The 17,113-nt window shown below is 37.5% G+C and overlaps 2 protein-coding genes across 7 annotated transcripts in view; both read right to left on the reverse strand.

Moving 5' to 3' along the window:
• Window positions 1-14,277, reverse strand: part of ZRANB3 (zinc finger RANBP2-type containing 3) — a 193,893-nt gene extending 179,616 nt beyond the window's left edge. For 2 of the 6 annotated variants that reach the window (XM_081052623.1, XM_081052627.1), the window contains exons 1-2: window positions 13,854-14,097; window positions 10,288-10,348 (exon numbers count right to left, since the gene is read on the reverse strand). In XM_081052623.1, coding sequence (XP_080908749.1) covers window positions 10,288-10,289 — 2 coding nt within the window. In that variant the 5' untranslated portion in view covers window positions 10,290-10,348; window positions 13,854-14,097. Of the gene's footprint in view, window positions 1-10,287; window positions 10,349-13,853 lie in introns of all 6 variants that reach the window. The other 4 variants (XM_081052625.1, XM_081052624.1, XM_081052626.1 and 1 more) reach the window with 4 other exon arrangements.
• On the reverse strand, window positions 666-4,916 carry LOC308498961 (small ribosomal subunit protein uS14-like; the record flags this gene model as incomplete). The annotated part of the gene is made up of 2 exons (XM_081051749.1): window positions 666-844; window positions 4,820-4,916. The coding sequence occupies 2 exons, from the start codon at window positions 4,914-4,916 to the stop codon at window positions 666-668; spliced, it is 276 nt and encodes a 91-aa protein (XP_080907875.1).
• Window positions 14,278-17,113: the final 2,836 nt, after the last annotated feature.

Raw genomic sequence — 17,113 nt, forward strand, 5'->3', positions numbered from 1 at the left:
AATAATTTTTAAAAGCCCTTTCCCATTTTAACTATCTTTCTAAAGTCTAAAAATTATAATATTATAATAAAAAAGTATTTTGTAGTTAAGCCATATAGGTTCATCTGCTGCAACAGGTCAGTTGTAACCAATGTTACATTAATAACAAAAGATTCAGGCTTCACCTTCTTTTTAAATTATCAAAAACTACCAGTTATAATAAGTGAGCATGTCTCTCTCACGATGAAAACTGTAAAGGACTTAACTCGGAGATTTAGCATAAAAGGTTATTCAGTGTATACATACTAGTTTACTTTTAGCAAGGCTGAGGGGGCAATTAAGATGGGACCAGCCATATATAACTTTTAATACCATGTTATCAAAATTATCAACACATCAATTATTGGCTAGAAAAATTTAGTGAAAGCAGAATCTAGCAGAACTCATTTTCTATGCAATTCTCTTGATAAGCAACACTTGAGGAAAAATAAAATAAAAAAAATTTTTAATTTTCAATCTTTAACATCAAGATGGCATTTTTGTAACTAATTGGAACAAGGCAAATTCAATTGGAATTTTTTTTTCCAAACACTCATAATCGAAGCCTTTTTATTTTATGTACAAAGAGCTGACATTGTTTCTGCTGTCAGGTAGTTAGCTTGCATGATTCATTCATGGAAGTTCACTTAGTCCAATTTAATGAAGCTTATATCCTTGGCATACTGACAGAAACACTGGCGACACATATTGAGGCCGTATTTCCGGATGAGACCGTGCCGGTTTGAGCCGACGCGGCAAGAACAAGAACCCTGACCGAATTTTCTTGGGTGGCTCCAGTAGAGCTGCTGGTGACCCACCTTGCTCCCTCAGGCGCAACGAGGTAAAAGGCAATTGGAATTTACTAATGTATTTTTAAGTAAGTAGAACTGTGTTGAGAAGAATCAGATATTGTTAAAATATACTACCAAGAGATTTACTTGAGGAATAATAAGCAAATGGCTGGTCAAGGAAATTATGAACTTTGAGGACATGATTTTTCTTTTTAATTGTTTGACACAGCAAAAATCAGAAGGCACTAATGGACAGCCAACTCATTCCCATGGTGCTCTGAGTGAAGACAAGTAAGCTTAAATATAAGATGGACTAACATCCCACTACCTAAGACTCCAAGCAGTGAGAGGGATTGAGGAGATAATTTTATTTTTATTTTTTAATTAAGAATTTATTGCATGGGATTTACAGCATAATAGATATAGACAAAAAGAGAATTAGTGAACTAGAAGAGATACTAAATATAAATGGACTACAAATGACAACTAAGAGAAAAAGATTATCATATGGGATTTAAAAATTAATGTCTAAGTTGTGCTTTAAAAAGACACATGTAAAATAAAATTCATAAACACTGAATGTAAAAGAATGGAAATAGACATTATACATACCAAAATATAGCTGGTTCAGATTTATTAATATCATACAACATATGTTAAAGGCTAAAAAATATTATTAGAAATAAAGAAAGGTATTTTATGATGATAAAAGTTTAATTTACTAGAAATATAAACATGGTCTCAAAATATAAAAATATAAGGCAAAACAAAAAGAAATAAGAGGAAAACTTAACAGAAAAAAAAGAATAGCCAAATCTATTAATATAATTATAGTGGGAGATTGTAATACATTTCTCTCAGTAATTGATTATAGAAGCAGATTAAAAATCTATAAGGATATGGAAGATTTGAAGAACAAAAGAAACAAATGAGTCACTTGGTGCAAGGACAGAAATATTCTTCTCAAGCTCATTCTATGAAGTCAGTGTAAACTTGATCTGACAAACACAATACAAGAAAAATATATATATACAAGCCATTTTCTCATATTCATAAGTAAGCAAACTATTAGCAAACCAAATACAGCAATAAATTAAAAGACTAAGATATCAAGACTAAAATGGGCTTATTTTAGGAATGATAGGCTGGTTCAACTTCCAAAGCTCAATCAATGACAAGTTGATCCTAAAATTCATGTGGAAATGCAAGGGACCCAAAATAGCCAAAACAATTTTGAAATAGAACAAAGTTGGAGAATTTATACTTCCTGGTTGCAAAACTTCCAATAAAAATACATAATCAAGACTGTAGTACTAGCAGCAAGAAAGTAAGAAAACGAAAGCAAGAAAGCAAGAAAGCAAGAAAGAGAGAAAGAGAGAAAGAGAGAAAGAAATAGAATTAATACTTAAGAAATAAACCCTTACATTTATGGTCAGTTGACAAGAGTGCCAATACACTTTAATAGAAAAAGGACAGTCTTCTAAGAAATAGTGCTGAGACAATTAGACATCCACATATAAAAGAACAAAGTTGTACCCCCTAACTCACACCATATAAAAGAATTAACACAAAATGGACCAAAGACTAAAATGTAAGTGCTAAAACTATAAAACACTTAAAAGAAAGCATAAGAGTAAATCTTCGTGACCTTGGGTTGTACAATCATTTCTTCAGATACCATGGCAAAAATAAAAACAATAAAAGAAAAAATAGATAAATTGGACACCAGTAAAATTACAAACTTTAGTCCTGCAAATAATACCATCAAGAAAGTGAAGACAGGCTGGCCCGGTGGCTCAGGCTGTTAGAGCTCCATGCTCCTAACTCCAAAGGCTGCCGGTTCGATTCCCACATGGGCCAGTGGGCTCTCAACCACAAGGTTGCCAGTTCAATTCCTCGAGATCCGCAAGGGATGGTGGGTTCCGCCCCCTGCAACTAATATTGAACACAGCACCTATAGCTGAGCTGCCGCTGAGTTCCCGAATGGCTCAGTTGGTTGGAGCGCATCTTCTCAACCACAATGTTGCCGATTCAACTCCCGCAAGGGATAGTGGGCTGTGCCCCCTGCAACTAGCAACGGCAACTGGACCTGGAGCTGAGCTGCGCCCTCCACAATTAAGACTGAAAGGACAACAACTTGAAGCTGAACAGCACCCTCCACAACTAAGATTGAAAGGACAACAACTTGACTTGGGAAAAAAAAGTTCTGGAAGTACGCACTGTTGCCCAATAAAGTCCTGTTCCTCTTCCCCAATAAAAAAAAAAAATCTAAAAACAAAACAAAGCAAAACAAAAAACAGAAAGTGAAGACAACGTATAGAAAGGGAAAAAATATTTGCAAATTATATATGAAAAGGGACTGGTATCCAGCATATATGAAGAACAATTACAACTCAATAAAAAGACAACCCAATTTAAAAATGGGCAAAAGATCTGAATAGACATTTCTCCAAAGAAGATATATAAATAGCTAATAAGCACATGAAAAGACATTCATTATCCATATTCATTAAGGAAATGTAAATCAAAACCACACTGAGATACCACTTCATATACATTAGAGTGGCTAAAATAAAAAAGACAGATAATAGCAAGTGTTGCCAACCTTCAAACACTGCTTGTGTAAATGTATAAAAGTGTAGTCACTGTGGAAAACAGTCTGGTAGTTCATCAAAATGTTAAATATAACTACCATAAGATTGGAAATTCTACTCCTAGGCACAAATCCAAGAGAAATGAAAACATACATCCACACAAAACTTGCATGCAAATTTTCAGAGCAGCACAATTCACAATACTTAAAAAGTGGAAACAATCCAAATGTCCATGAACTGATGACTCAAGAAAGAAAATGTAGTATGTCCATATGACAGTTATTATTTGACAATAAAAGGAATGAAATACTGATACATGCTACAACATGGATGAAACTTGAAAACGTGTTAAGTGACAGAAACCAGTCACAAAGGACCACATATTATTATAAATTTCCATTTATATTTCCATTTATATGCCTATGGTTCAGAATAGGCAAATCCATTGAGACAGAAAGTAAATGAGTGGTTGCCTAGGACTGGAGTTGGGGTGGGGGATGGAGGAGAGTAGGGTACAGAGACAAGAGAGCAACAGCTAATGAGTTTCTTTTTAGAGTGATGAGAATGTTCTAAAATTAGATCATGATGATGGTTCCACAATTCTGTGAATATGTCAAAACCCACAGCATTGTAAAATGGGTGAATTTTATGGTATGTGAATTATATCTCAGTTAAGCTGTTAAGAAACATATTGTGAAAAAAATTCAATTAATGTAATTCTCAACAACAACCAAGTAAAATTTAAAATTTGTGTGGTCATTGTAATAGTAGGGAGAAGGGGAAGCATTTGATAAAATTCAAAATGCATTCAGAGCAAAAGCCCCCTGACATAAAAAAGAAAAATAAGAGAGAACTTCCTTCACGTGATGAAAGATTCTTACCAAAACCTTCAGCAATCATCATACTTAAGGTAAAATGTTGAAAGCTTTCCTTCCCTGCAAGATCAGAAAAGGCACAAATATGCCTATTACATCCTATTTTATTGAACAGTGGAATCACATTAGTTGAATAAGGCAAAAGGGAAAGGAGAAAGAAAAGGACTCAGTTCTTAGTATCCTTTGCTCTATCCTTTAGAGATCTCATTAATCTCCTGGCTTTAAATAAATATTACCTCTATGGCAATGACTCCGACACTTACACATGGAGAAAGACCTCTCCTGAAGTTCAGATTCGTGTATCTAACCAAACATCTCTACTTAACAGTCTAATGGGCATCTCAAACTTAACATGACCAAAACTGAACTCTAGATCTTTCTCTCAAAAACTATTCCTTCCCTGGCCTTCCCCAACTCACCCTGCCAGTTGCTTATACCAACTCCTTGACTCCTCTCTTTATCTCATAGAGCACAACCAATCCATCAGCAGCTCCTGTTGGATCTACATTCAAAATATACCCAGAATCCCACCATTTCCTACCACCTCCAAATCTATTCACCTGATCTGAGCTACCGTCGTATCTGTCTGAATTCCTGGGAAGAATCTGATGTCCCAGGGTCCACCGCAGTCCCTCCATTCTCTCAGTACAGCAATCAGTGAGATAAAGGAAGTCTAATCAATATCACTTCTCAGAACTCCTCAGTGGCTCCCAATTTTACTCCGATAAAAAACACTACTAATGGATTACAAGTGCTGCTACAATCTGTCCCACAACTCCTATTACCTCTCCACCTCAGAAAAACTGTGACAATGACATTCTTACATGTTCCTGCTTTGGATTCTAAACTAACTGGTCCACGTGCCTGTACAACTCTTCCCCTACATATCTGCATGGCTACCTCCCTTGATTCTTTTAAGAATCTTTTCTGAAAAGTCAATTTCTCAGTGAAAACTTTACTTGCCCAACTTGCATGATTGCTTCGGCAGCACATATACTAAAATTGGAATGATACAGAGGCATGGCCCCTGCACAAGGATGACATGCAAATTCATAAAGCATTACACATTTTTGAGAGAATTCTAAAGTAAATGTAGCAAAACATTAACAATAGGTGATTCTGAGTCAATGACATATGGGAGTTCTTTGCACTATTCTTCCGACTTTCTGTAAGTCTTAAATTAGTTTTGAATAAAGTTAAAACTTTAAAAAATGACACACAAAAAAGTTTTCAACTCCCTATTATCTTTTCCCTGCCCTTTCTCTTTCCTAAAGCACTTATCACCCTGTAAAACACTACATAACTTACTATATTTTTTGTTTATTGTCTGTCTCTCCCTACTACGTAGGCTGTAAGCTGCACAAAGGCAGAGATTTTTATTTCCTGGTAGTTCACGTATCGATAGCAGTGTGTGTGGCACTAAGCATTTAATATTATTTGTTTTTAAAGGTACAAAGTACAGGCGGACCATGATTGGAGAGTTTAGAGGTAGAATGCTTCCTAGGGATGAGAAAGTATGAGGTGGACCCTAGGAGTGCATAGCTAAACTAGTGTGGAAACGAAGTTCACAGGAGACAAGGCAGGCCAGGAACTAAGAAACTAGCACTTTGTGTTTAGCTGGGCTGCACATTCAAAGGTAGAAGCCACCCAATTCAAGTTATAGCCAGGAAATTGCACAGTTTGCACAGTGATTAAAATTAGAGGGGGATAGTTTACTACATACTAGATTAGGGCTTCATATTAGGATATTAGAATACTCTAGAAAGTTCTAAGATAGAAAGGAGGGCTACCATGGAAAATTCTTCCTAATACATAGTACCAAGGAAATCTGCTCAATTTAAAAACAAATTCAGTTAATCTAGATAACTAAATTTTATAAACTCATCCTAGTCAAACAAAAATTATCAGTGGAAATGGTCCTAATTACTATGGTAATCTGGCTACACAGACACAATCAGTAAATGTTGTGAAAATGAAATATCTTAAACACATCTTGGGTGACCTAGGATAAAAGATTTGATTATTCACTCCTTCTCCCATTCCACTGATGATAAGATACAATTGGACAGGGGTGAGGGAAGAAAACTAGAAGCTTGTAACTTTAGGAAACACTCTTTCCCAGTTTGGTAAACACAGATGTAACCATGAGTTACATCTGTAATGTAAGTAATTCCAAGTTCCTTATTGGGAATGCAAATTTGGCTTGAATAAATTGCCAGTTTCTACAAAGAAAGAATATGGAGGTCTGTTGGACAGCTCTACATGGATTCCAGAAACCACAGACTCACAAAAAAATACCCAGGTTGTGATTATGAGTTTGAAAAGGTAGTCAATGAAGATGTCCTCTTATCTACTCAAATATTTTCAAAGTGATTCTACAGTCATATACTCATCACAGAAACTCTTCAGATTTGATCAGGACTTGGGAATGTATCTATTTTATATTTTAACATACTCCATGCTTTAATTACAGTATACGTTCTATTTACATGTTTATATCTGATATAGCTACATTTATAGATTGTTACTAAGCTACAACCTAAATTCACATGCTTTTGTGAGTAAAATTGAATATTCTAAAATGATGAAAGATCAATTTCAATAAATTATAGAATTATATATTATTAAAGTCACTTATGGAGCTTAAAAAATTGCCTACTAATATCTAACTACTTTAAACTACTTTAATATCTAACTACTTTAAAAGCAAGGATGCTAATATCTTTCATTTTATAAGCAATTATTTTCAGAATGATTAAAACATTCCACTTATTGAGTGATCTCTTTCTGTGAGGCACTGCACTAGGAAACATTATAAAATCTCCTGTAATTCTCAAAATAACTCACATACATAAGTAGTATTATCCTCACCGTAAGGACAAGAAAACAGAGATTCAGAGATATAAATTTATCACCAGATAATAACTGGTGATGCTAAATCTGGAACTCAGTAAAAATTCAGTAAAATTCTGAATTTTTGCCATTATACAACACTGCCTTTTAAAATCACTCATTCAACAAATACTTATTGAGTGCCTACTATGTACCAGGCATTGAAGAAGCTACCAGGGGTACAAAGATGAATTTTTGTCATTGTAGCCTCACCTTCCAGCCCCAAATAGGACAAAAACATAGGTGTTACGACAAATAATTGCAACACAATGCAACAAGTGCTATAAAAGAAGAATATTTAAGAATACCATACATACGTGGGAGTGTTGACTCGGTAAAATAGTAAGCGATCAAAGAAGGCTTCACTTAGGAGGAAAAAAATGCTTGGTACATAGTAGACCTTGTTTAAATATTTGATGTTACCCTTAAATTGAAACTTGAAGGAGAAATGGAGTTTGCAGATGGAGAATCAAGATAAAGATATTCTAGGGAGAAAGAAACCATATTTGCAAAAGCACAAAGATTCAGCAAATTCTAAACAGTTTATTATAGCTAAAAAATAAGATGCTTGTGAAAAGTGGCAAAGAAGTAAAAAACAGGGCATGTCAGGGAGGTTCTCATATGCCATGTTAAAAGAGTTGGGACTTTATTTTGTAAGAAACTGGGAACTTTTCCTACAATTTAATCAGGTCACTGTTTTACAAAGATTACGTTGTCAAATTTGGAATAATGGATGCAAGGGCAGGGGAAACCTTTTAGGAGGCTGTCCAGGTAATATCACGAATAGTCCAGATAATATAATTTACAATCTTAGCTTCAGATTTCTACATCTAATTACCTACCTGACATTTTGCATATCTCATAGATGTTTCTAGTCTAAATGTCCAAAACCAATGTGTTGATTTTTCTTCCAAATCTGTATGCTCCCTACTCTCTCAGAAATAATACAATCATGCAAGTTACTCAAACCAGCAACTGGGGTTCATTCTTTTTTTCTCTTTCTCCCTTAACCACCAAACTAAATCCCCTCATTATTAATCATTAATTATTCCTAAAATATATCTCAAAAGTCCATTTCTTTCCAATTTCATTGCCATCACCTATCCCAAGCTCTCACTGCTGAACTAGAATACTGCAATAGCTCCCGATCCCACATGTTCCTTAATATTAGTTGGTTTCCCTAAAGCACTTACTGTAATTGGCAATTATTTTTATCTGCTTACTTGTATTTATCTCTCCCTCATTACAACGCCTTTATAAACTCAAAATCTGTCTTGTTCATCACTGTTTTCCTTCAAGCACTCTAGCACCAGCCGGGTCAATAGAAACAATATTAACAAAAACCAACACATACTTACTACGTGCCAGAAATACATATATGAAGCCATTCAATGCTCCTGTGACACAGGTATTTCATTATTTCTATTTTATCCATAAGGAAGCTAAGGCACAGATGGCTAACTAATCTACCCAAGGTCACCCGAGGAGGAGTACATGGCAGAACTGAAAATCAAACCTTGGGAGTCTGGAGCCTATTCTCTTAGCCATTACCCAGTACCTCTCTTAGTAGAAGCTTGGTAAGTATTCCCTGACCAAATAAACAAATGAAACAGAATAAGTAAAAGAGGAACAGATTTTGGAGACATATTGAATTTGAAATATTGGGAAAAGGCTATGAGGTATAGTGGAATAAATAGTTTACCAACTAGAGATAAGCATTCAGAAGTTATCAGGTGCCACCTATAAAATGGAAGTCTTGTATAGAAAGTGATTATATAATTTAAAAAATCAGATGTGCTATTAAACTGTAACCATTTAGATCCAGTTCTGTAATAAAAATGTTTTACAGAACATAGAATGCCCCATTGAGCCTTGACTATACCTACATGAAAAATTTTGTACTGTTAATATAAATTGAAATACTTTCCTTTCTTTTGGTATTCAGTATCTATATAAATGTCAAACTTGTATTTTGTTAAAATATAAAAGTACAGAGATTTATTTTTAATTTGACAAAATGACACCAAAATCCATCTAATAATACAAAAGAATGTATGAATGACAAAAAAATGTCTAAAAAAGAGTGGAAGCACACTTTACCTACTAGATATCAAAACATAAAGTTACAGAAATTAAGATAATGGGTATGGTATACGTTAAAGACAGAACAATAAAAGATAACAAAGTCCAAACAAAACCAAGTATATATAAATTGTAAATTAAATGTAAAAACACATAAAAACTTATATATACATGTTATTTTTATTATCTAATTTCTAAGCATCACAAATGCTTTTCTAAGCATCACAAATAAACTAGAAACTATAAAAAGATTTCAACACTAAAATAATTTAAGCTATGTCATGGAAAAACATCATTAAAAAGCAAAAAGACAAATCTCAAAATGGGAGTAAAGACTTTCAAACTACGTGACAGAGTTAAAAAACCTAAGAAGTAATTCCTTTAAAAGTATTAAGAGACTATGATAGGTAGCAACAGTCTACTCAAAAGAAATTAAACAATAGACGACATGGATATAAAAGATGCTTAACATCAACAGAATTTAACTACAAATTAAGTTCATGAGGGATCACTTTCAGATTGGATAGAATAAAAGATGGGAAATGGGTGCTCTCAAACACTGTAAGTAGGAAAGAAAATAGGCACAACCTTTCTGAAGAGCAATTTAGGAATCACAGAGTATTTGTGGCTAAATAATCCTATTTCTAAAACGTTAGATTTATGAGATAATCAGACAAGCATACAAATATGGAGCTCACAGCACTATTGCTCTTAAAAGTTAATAATTGATCCAGCAACCCAAATGTGGGTATATATATCCAAAAGAACTGAAAACAGGATCTTGAATAGATGTTTACACACCCAGATCACTGCAGCATTATTCACAACAGCCAAAAGGAGGAAGTAATCTAAATGTCCATTGACAGATGAATGGATAAATAAAATGGAACACTTATACATACAATGGAATATTATTCAGCATTAAAAAAAGAAGGAAATTCTGTCATATGCTCCAACATGGATGAACCTTGAGGACATGCTGCTAACTGAAATAAGCCACTCACAAAAGGACAAATACTGCATGATTCTACTTACATGAGGCATCTAAAATAGTCAATCTCTTAGAAATAGAAAGTAGAATGGTGGTTGCCAGGAGCTGTGGGAGGGTAAAAGGGGAGTTGTTGTTCAATGAGTACAGTTTCAGTTTTGCAAGATGAAAAAGTTCCCGTAATCTGTTGCACGACAAAGTGCCTATACTTAACACAACTGTAGTACCAGAGCTGACAATTAAGTTTGCGAATTTTTTGAAACAATGTTGCCAACCTTTTTTGATATCAGAGGAGTTATTTATTATGAATTTGTACCAACTGGACAAACAGTTAACAAAGTTTACTATTTGGAAGTACTGAAAAGGCTATGTGAAAAAGTTAGACGACCTGAACTTTTCGCCAACAATTCATGGCTCTTGCATCACGACAATGCACCAGCTCACACAGCGCTGTCTGTGAGAGAGTTTTTAGCCAGTAAACAAATAACTAGTGGAACATCCTCCCTACTCACCTGATCTGGCCCCCAATGACTTCTTTACCTGAAGATGAAGGAAATATTGAAAGGAAGACATTTTGATGACATTCAGGACATCAAGGGTAATACGATGACAGCTCTAATGGCCATTCCAGAAAAGAGTTCCAAAATTGCTTTGAAGGGTGAACTAGGTGCTAGCGTCTGTGCATAGCTTCCCAAGGGGAGTACTTTGAAGGTGACGGTAGTGATATTAAGCAATGAGGTGTGAAGCACTTTTATCCGACCTCCCATTCACTTAAAAACGGTTAAGACAACAAATTTAGGAACTCATTGTTAGAGACATACGATGAAATACCAGATAGCCATCAAAAATGATAACAGATATTCACTCAGTCATATCCACAGCGTATTGTTAAGTTTAAAAGGTTTACAAAAGAGCAAAGTAGTATGATACCATTCATACATGTCTGTACCTTTAAGAGAGAGACACTGTAAGCATATTCACTAAAATTTAATACCGTGTTTCCTCGAAAATAAGACCAAGCTGGACAATCAGCTCTAATGCGTCTTTTGGAGCAAAAATTAATGAGACCCGGTCTTATTTTACTATAAGACCAGGAATATAATATAATACTGGGACTTATATTAATTTTTGCTCCAAAAGACGCATTAGAGCTGATTGTCCAGCTAGGTCTTAGTTTCGGGGAAATACGGTAATGGTATCTCTGGGGAATAGGATGACAGATGACATTTATTTTCATTTTTTATATTTTCCTATTTTTAAATACAAAGAAAAGGTATTTTATCCATGGCAAAGGATAGCTCAAAAAAGGAAGTGACTGCCACCTTTGGTTCCAGAATACTGGGATAAAATTTTACATTTCTCTTTCACTATATGTCTGGCATATCTTGGGAGATTAATAAATATTTGAAAGACAGGAATGGAATGAGACAGATCTTGATATGAATCTCAGCTCCAAAATTTACTGATCGAGGCCTTAAAGTCTCACTGAACTTCATTGAGCCCCACTTTCTTTTTTTTTTCCAGTTTTTTGGGTTTTTTTTTTTTAATTAAATTTATTGGGGTGGCAATTGTTAGTAAATTTACATAGATTTCAGGTATACAATTCTGTATTACATCGTCTATAAATCCCATTGTGTGTTCACCACCCAGAGTCAGTTCTCCTTCCATCACCGTATATTTGATCCCCTTTACCCTCATCACCCACCCCCCACCCCCTTACCCTCTGGAAACCACTAAATTATTGTGTGTGTCTATGAGTTTTTCTTTCTCATTTGTTTGTCTTGTTCTTTTGTTCCCTTTGGTTTATATACCACATATCAGTGAAATCATAGGGTTCTCTGCTTTGTCTGTCTGACTTATTTCACTCAGCATTATACTCTCAAGATCCATCCATGTTGTCACAAATGTTCCTATATCATCTTTCCTTAACGCCGAATAGTATTCCATGGTGTATATATACCACAACTTCTTTATCCATTCATCTATCGAAGGACATTTTGGTTGTTTCCATGTCTTGGTCACCGTAAACAAAGCTGCAATGAACATTGGAGTACACGTGTCTCTATAGAGAAATGCTTTCAGATTTTTTGGGTAGATACCCAGGAGAGCGATTGCTGGGTCATATGGTAATTCTATTCGTAATTTCTTAAGGAACCTCCACATTGCCTTCCATAGCGAGCCCCACTTTCTTTAATCATAAAATATCAAGTAACAATACTTGCAGAATAGTACAGAAAATATGTACTTAAAGCAATAAAACATCATTTCTGGCTCAGACGAAACACTCAATAAAATATGGCCATCATTACTATTTATTGATTTACACTAGAAGAAGCTCACAACAACAAAAAACTAAGTATCTACAGAAGATTATACCGCTAAATTATACAGAAAATTTCAATTGAATTAAGGAATAAGAGACAACTCTTTGTTTGGTGGACACACAACACTGTTGGCTGAAAGGTATGGTTACATTCCCACATGTAGGACTAGAATATAAAATGTATCATCTAGTTGGTGCAAAAACACCACTCATGAGTATTGGACAGACTTACTAGTGATTCAGTAAAAAAAAAAAAAAAATAATATTAATAAAAAGAGAAAATACACTTATTCTAATTCACAGGTAGAATGGGAAGAGGTGATGGAATAAACACACAAAACATGACTAATGAAGACTTAATTTAGAAACAGATTAAAAGAACGAGTAATGTTGCCGTTAATTTTTGTTTGGCCTCTGTCTTCCTCCTTGATATTGGACAAGGAGCCTGTCTTTTTAGCACTGCTGTATCCCCAAAGTCTGGTATAGTGCCCAATGTAGTGTAAGGGCTCAATAAACATTTACAAGATGATTTATAAAAGTAAGTCTCAGTGAAACCATAGGAAAAACTGAAATAGAATTTATCTGAAAGTCTCAGTCAAATGATGGGGAAAAGAGTTCAAGCATGAAAGCCATTAGGCTTGAGGGGGAAAAACTTTTCTGATAACTCCTCCTGCGTCTCCTTTATTCAATGAGTTTCCCAAGGCACCTCAAAGGGAAAGTCCAACAGCAAAGATACACTCAACTTTGCATTTGACGGGGCCATGCACCGGGGCCTACTGGGCTAAACGTATTAGACTATGGGCTCCTAAGTATTTCAATGATACCTTTATTCATCAGTGTATCATAGTTGGCACCTGTCGTCGACTGGGAAAGGCACCATTCTTGATTATTAAACCTGAGCCCTTCTGTAGCTTTTCTCTTAAGAACCAGCCTTTATAAGTCTGTAAAAGTGGGAGGAATTAGCTCAGCACTTGAGAGCCCGTTGTATACAGTCAGTGACGACACGAAGCCATGCTTCACGCACCGACAGGGGTAAAGGTATCAGAGGCACCCTCTACAAATACGTGGGTGCAATCTAATAGTGAGCAAGTCAAAAAACAAGAAAAAAAAATTAGACTCTCGGATTGAAGGCTTGGGGTGGAAAACGGCATTATGGACTTGGGAACCACCCCATCCGATTTCACTCTTTCCTAAAATGCAATTACATTCCGTTCCACTACCTATCTCCCACGCAAGAAAATACAGAAAAAATACAGACTTGCCCCCCACGCCACTCCCAGACGGCCACACCTGGTGTATTCGCTGAAGACTCTCCAACTCCCGCCACAGGTTTGGCTGGTGTCCGCCCCAAAGCGGAAGTGACTTAAGAGAAACACACCGAAAGTAAGAGTTCAAATACCAGGATTACAAAACCCTTACGTTCTGAGAAAACTCTTCTCTGATCACCTTCCTCTTCTAGCCTTATCTCTTCTGTTAGGGTGGCGAAAAGAATTCATCACAGCCTCGGAACAACTAGTTCTCCACCCTAAACTCCAAATCATTCAAAAGTTTGTCCCTTTTCATTGGCCAGCCGGGCAGCATGGGTACCTCTAAGGAACTACAATTACCGTCAGGAACCGCGGGAAGTAAACGGAGAAAAGAATATGGGCAGGGTCAAAGCACGCTGGGAAATGTAGTCCGCCCCTGTCCAAAGAGGGCAATCACCCCGCCTTCCACCACTGAGGTTGGAGAAACCAGGTGTTGGGCTTAGAACCCGTTACCGCTAAGGGGAGGAGCCACGTTTTTAAATAGCATTCCTGTCTTCCCAGCACATGAAGGATGGAAATTTTCTTTTATTCCTACAAAGCATTACAAATATTCCTTGAAGAAATATGGTTGTCTTTCTAATATCTCCAATTCAGTAAAAACTCCCAGAACTCCCCCCACCTCAGGCTCCAACTCGTGGGAAAAGGTGGCTCTTTTACAAGTGGGCAAAATGGCTGTCCTCTTAGTTTTCCCATTGGTTGCCCTTTGCGTCCTTCAAGGGCGGTTACTAACCACCGATTGGTTCTTTTTCCCTTGAGGGTGGAGGAAGACTTGGCATGGCTCTCCCGCGGCCCGAGAGGAGATAAAGGGGTGGAGAGAAGGCAGTATGTCCATGTGTGATTGGATGAGTCTCATGTCACTCCGAGAACGTACAGCCTATGATTTGTCGACTGCCCCTCAAAGAGAACGAAAAGGTGGGGCTAGTGCGTGGTGGGAAGGGGCGGGATTCTGCCAGCCCCGGCCGCCGCTGGAGCCGGTGTCCGGGCTGGTGATGGGGTTAATTCCCTTTCGTAAGACTCGTACTTGCACCCACCCAGCCCCGCCGTCGCCCCGCTGCGCCGCACTCCAGCCGCCGCCTCCTCCTCCTCAGTAACGCGGGTAAGAGATGCCCTCCCCTCCCCCTCTCCAGCTCCCCGGGAATAACGCGCCTCGCTCCCCTCCCCCGCCCGCCAACCGGTAGCGCTAACGGAGAAGGAGGCAGGCAGGGGAGAGATGTGGTGTGTGAGAAGGTGGCCTTCTCCTCTGAGCCGTCGGCGCTCCAGCCAAGGCCCCGCCGAGGGTCTCCTGCTGCTGCCAGCCCGCGGGGAGGTCGGGTTCCGAGGGAGCCCGGCTCTCCTGGCCCGTCGCTGCGGCTGCAGCTGCATCCCCTACCTTGTGCCCACCGCCCCCACACGGGGGCCATGTGAAAAGCAAACCCCTGGAGGCCTAGCGGAGGAGGCAGGGGAAAGGTTCCCGAGTGCCTGCCATGGCTGCTGCTGCCCTTGCAGCCCCAGGGACTCGGGAACCAGCCACAGCAGGCCTGCCAGGGACGGGCGCGGTGCGTGGTTGTGCTCTCGGGTGGCTGGCGCCGCTGCCTGCACTCCCCGGCCACCCCACGACCGTGGCCCCCGGCCTGGCACCGGGAGAATTTTTAGAAAGGAAATAAGGCATTCCGTCGGTTGGTGAAATGTAGGCACATCTTGCCTGTGTACCGGAAAAGCACAATGGGAAATTGTAAAAGAAAGTTGAATGACTGTCAGTGCCACGGACTCCGGGAATCAGATTTACACACTTTATGGCTGAGTCTTAGGCTGCCCTCCAAAACCCTTGTGTATTTGAAGTTTCTTGTCGTTGTTCTCTTTTTTGTTGTTGCTAGGTGCAGAGGAGAGTGCATCTGTTCTGGGAGCTAGCTTTTTTTTTTATGTAGAAACTTACATTTTTGAGGGTAGCATGCCCCGCGTATAATTGTCTTGGGACAGCAAGTCAACTAAGGAAAAGGTGAAATGCTTTCTAAAATAGTAAGGCTTAGTAAATAGCCGATGATTTTTCTAATAACATTTACCAGGAAAAAAAATATGAGTATATGTATGTCCCAGATTACAGTGTGCCTAATTATAATTCTGAAGAAAGCCTTTGTTTTTAGCTTAAATGTCATTGATTACAAGAACTTTCAAGTAATGAAAAGATGATAAAAGTCAACTGAAAGCCCACCTTTTTATATTTGAAACAGTAAGGTCTATGTAAATGTTTAATATGGTAGGATACCAGTATGACTAGAGTAACTGGACACACTTTAACAAAATTTGGCATATTTGGCCATATTTAAGAGCAAATGCTTGTTCCTCATATACTGAGCGCTCATCTTTTCACTCCTTGCTTTTTTGGCTAGGTGACTATGACCTTAAATAATTGATTCTGTAATTTGTAGTAGACATGCCTGTAATCAGATAAAATTCTAGGCCCACTTCTGAGGCTTGTTAACCAGAATCAGAACTTGGGTTCTGAAGAAGTCATTGGGTTTTGCCTAATGTTAGACCCTTTCTTCAGGGTCTGATGAGACTATACTGGCTTAATGATCTTCCATATTCCATAAATAACACACCTAGATACAGAATTGGCATAGATCCATCGATTCACGACATGGAAGAAGCTTGGTGTGTTATAATTCTTAAAATGGAACGCATAACCCTGAAAGGTAAGTCTCCTCAGCTCCCCACAGAGTATCCATAGCATATATCACTGAGCATAGCATTTTCTAAAACTTGTTGGTTAATTGATAAATTGTATAATTGATGCTTTCAGATCTCATGTGCTTTATATACAGAAAGGGCTGCTAGAAATATAGGAGGTTCCTAGTTTCTCTTGTTAGCTGTAGGACCCCACTATGAGTTTCAGTTCAGTTTCCTCATCTGTAAAATGGGGATGATAATGCTTAACTCATGGAGTTGTGAAGCTTAGAGATGAAGTATGTAAAGTCCCTACATTGTGCCTAACACAGTATGTATGATTAAATATTAACTATGCATGTTAAGATTATATTATGATTAAATATTTCATGTGTATTAAGAGAATAAGTTTTTTATTCACATGCACAGGTGTTGCAGCGTCAGCACATGTTCCATTAGTGAGGAGTACTGTGGGGGTTTTCATTTACTTGTGTGTAGTGACAAAGTAAGTGCAGTTTGCAGCTAGCCATTTTTAGAGTGAAAGTTTTATTGGAAATTGGTAACTGGTTATTGACAAGTTGCTTATTTTATAGAGGATTT

The sequence above is a fragment of the Rhinolophus hipposideros genome (assembly GCF_964194185.1).
Source record: "Rhinolophus hipposideros genome assembly, chromosome: 6".
NCBI lineage: Eukaryota > Metazoa > Chordata > Mammalia > Chiroptera > Rhinolophidae > Rhinolophus > Rhinolophus hipposideros.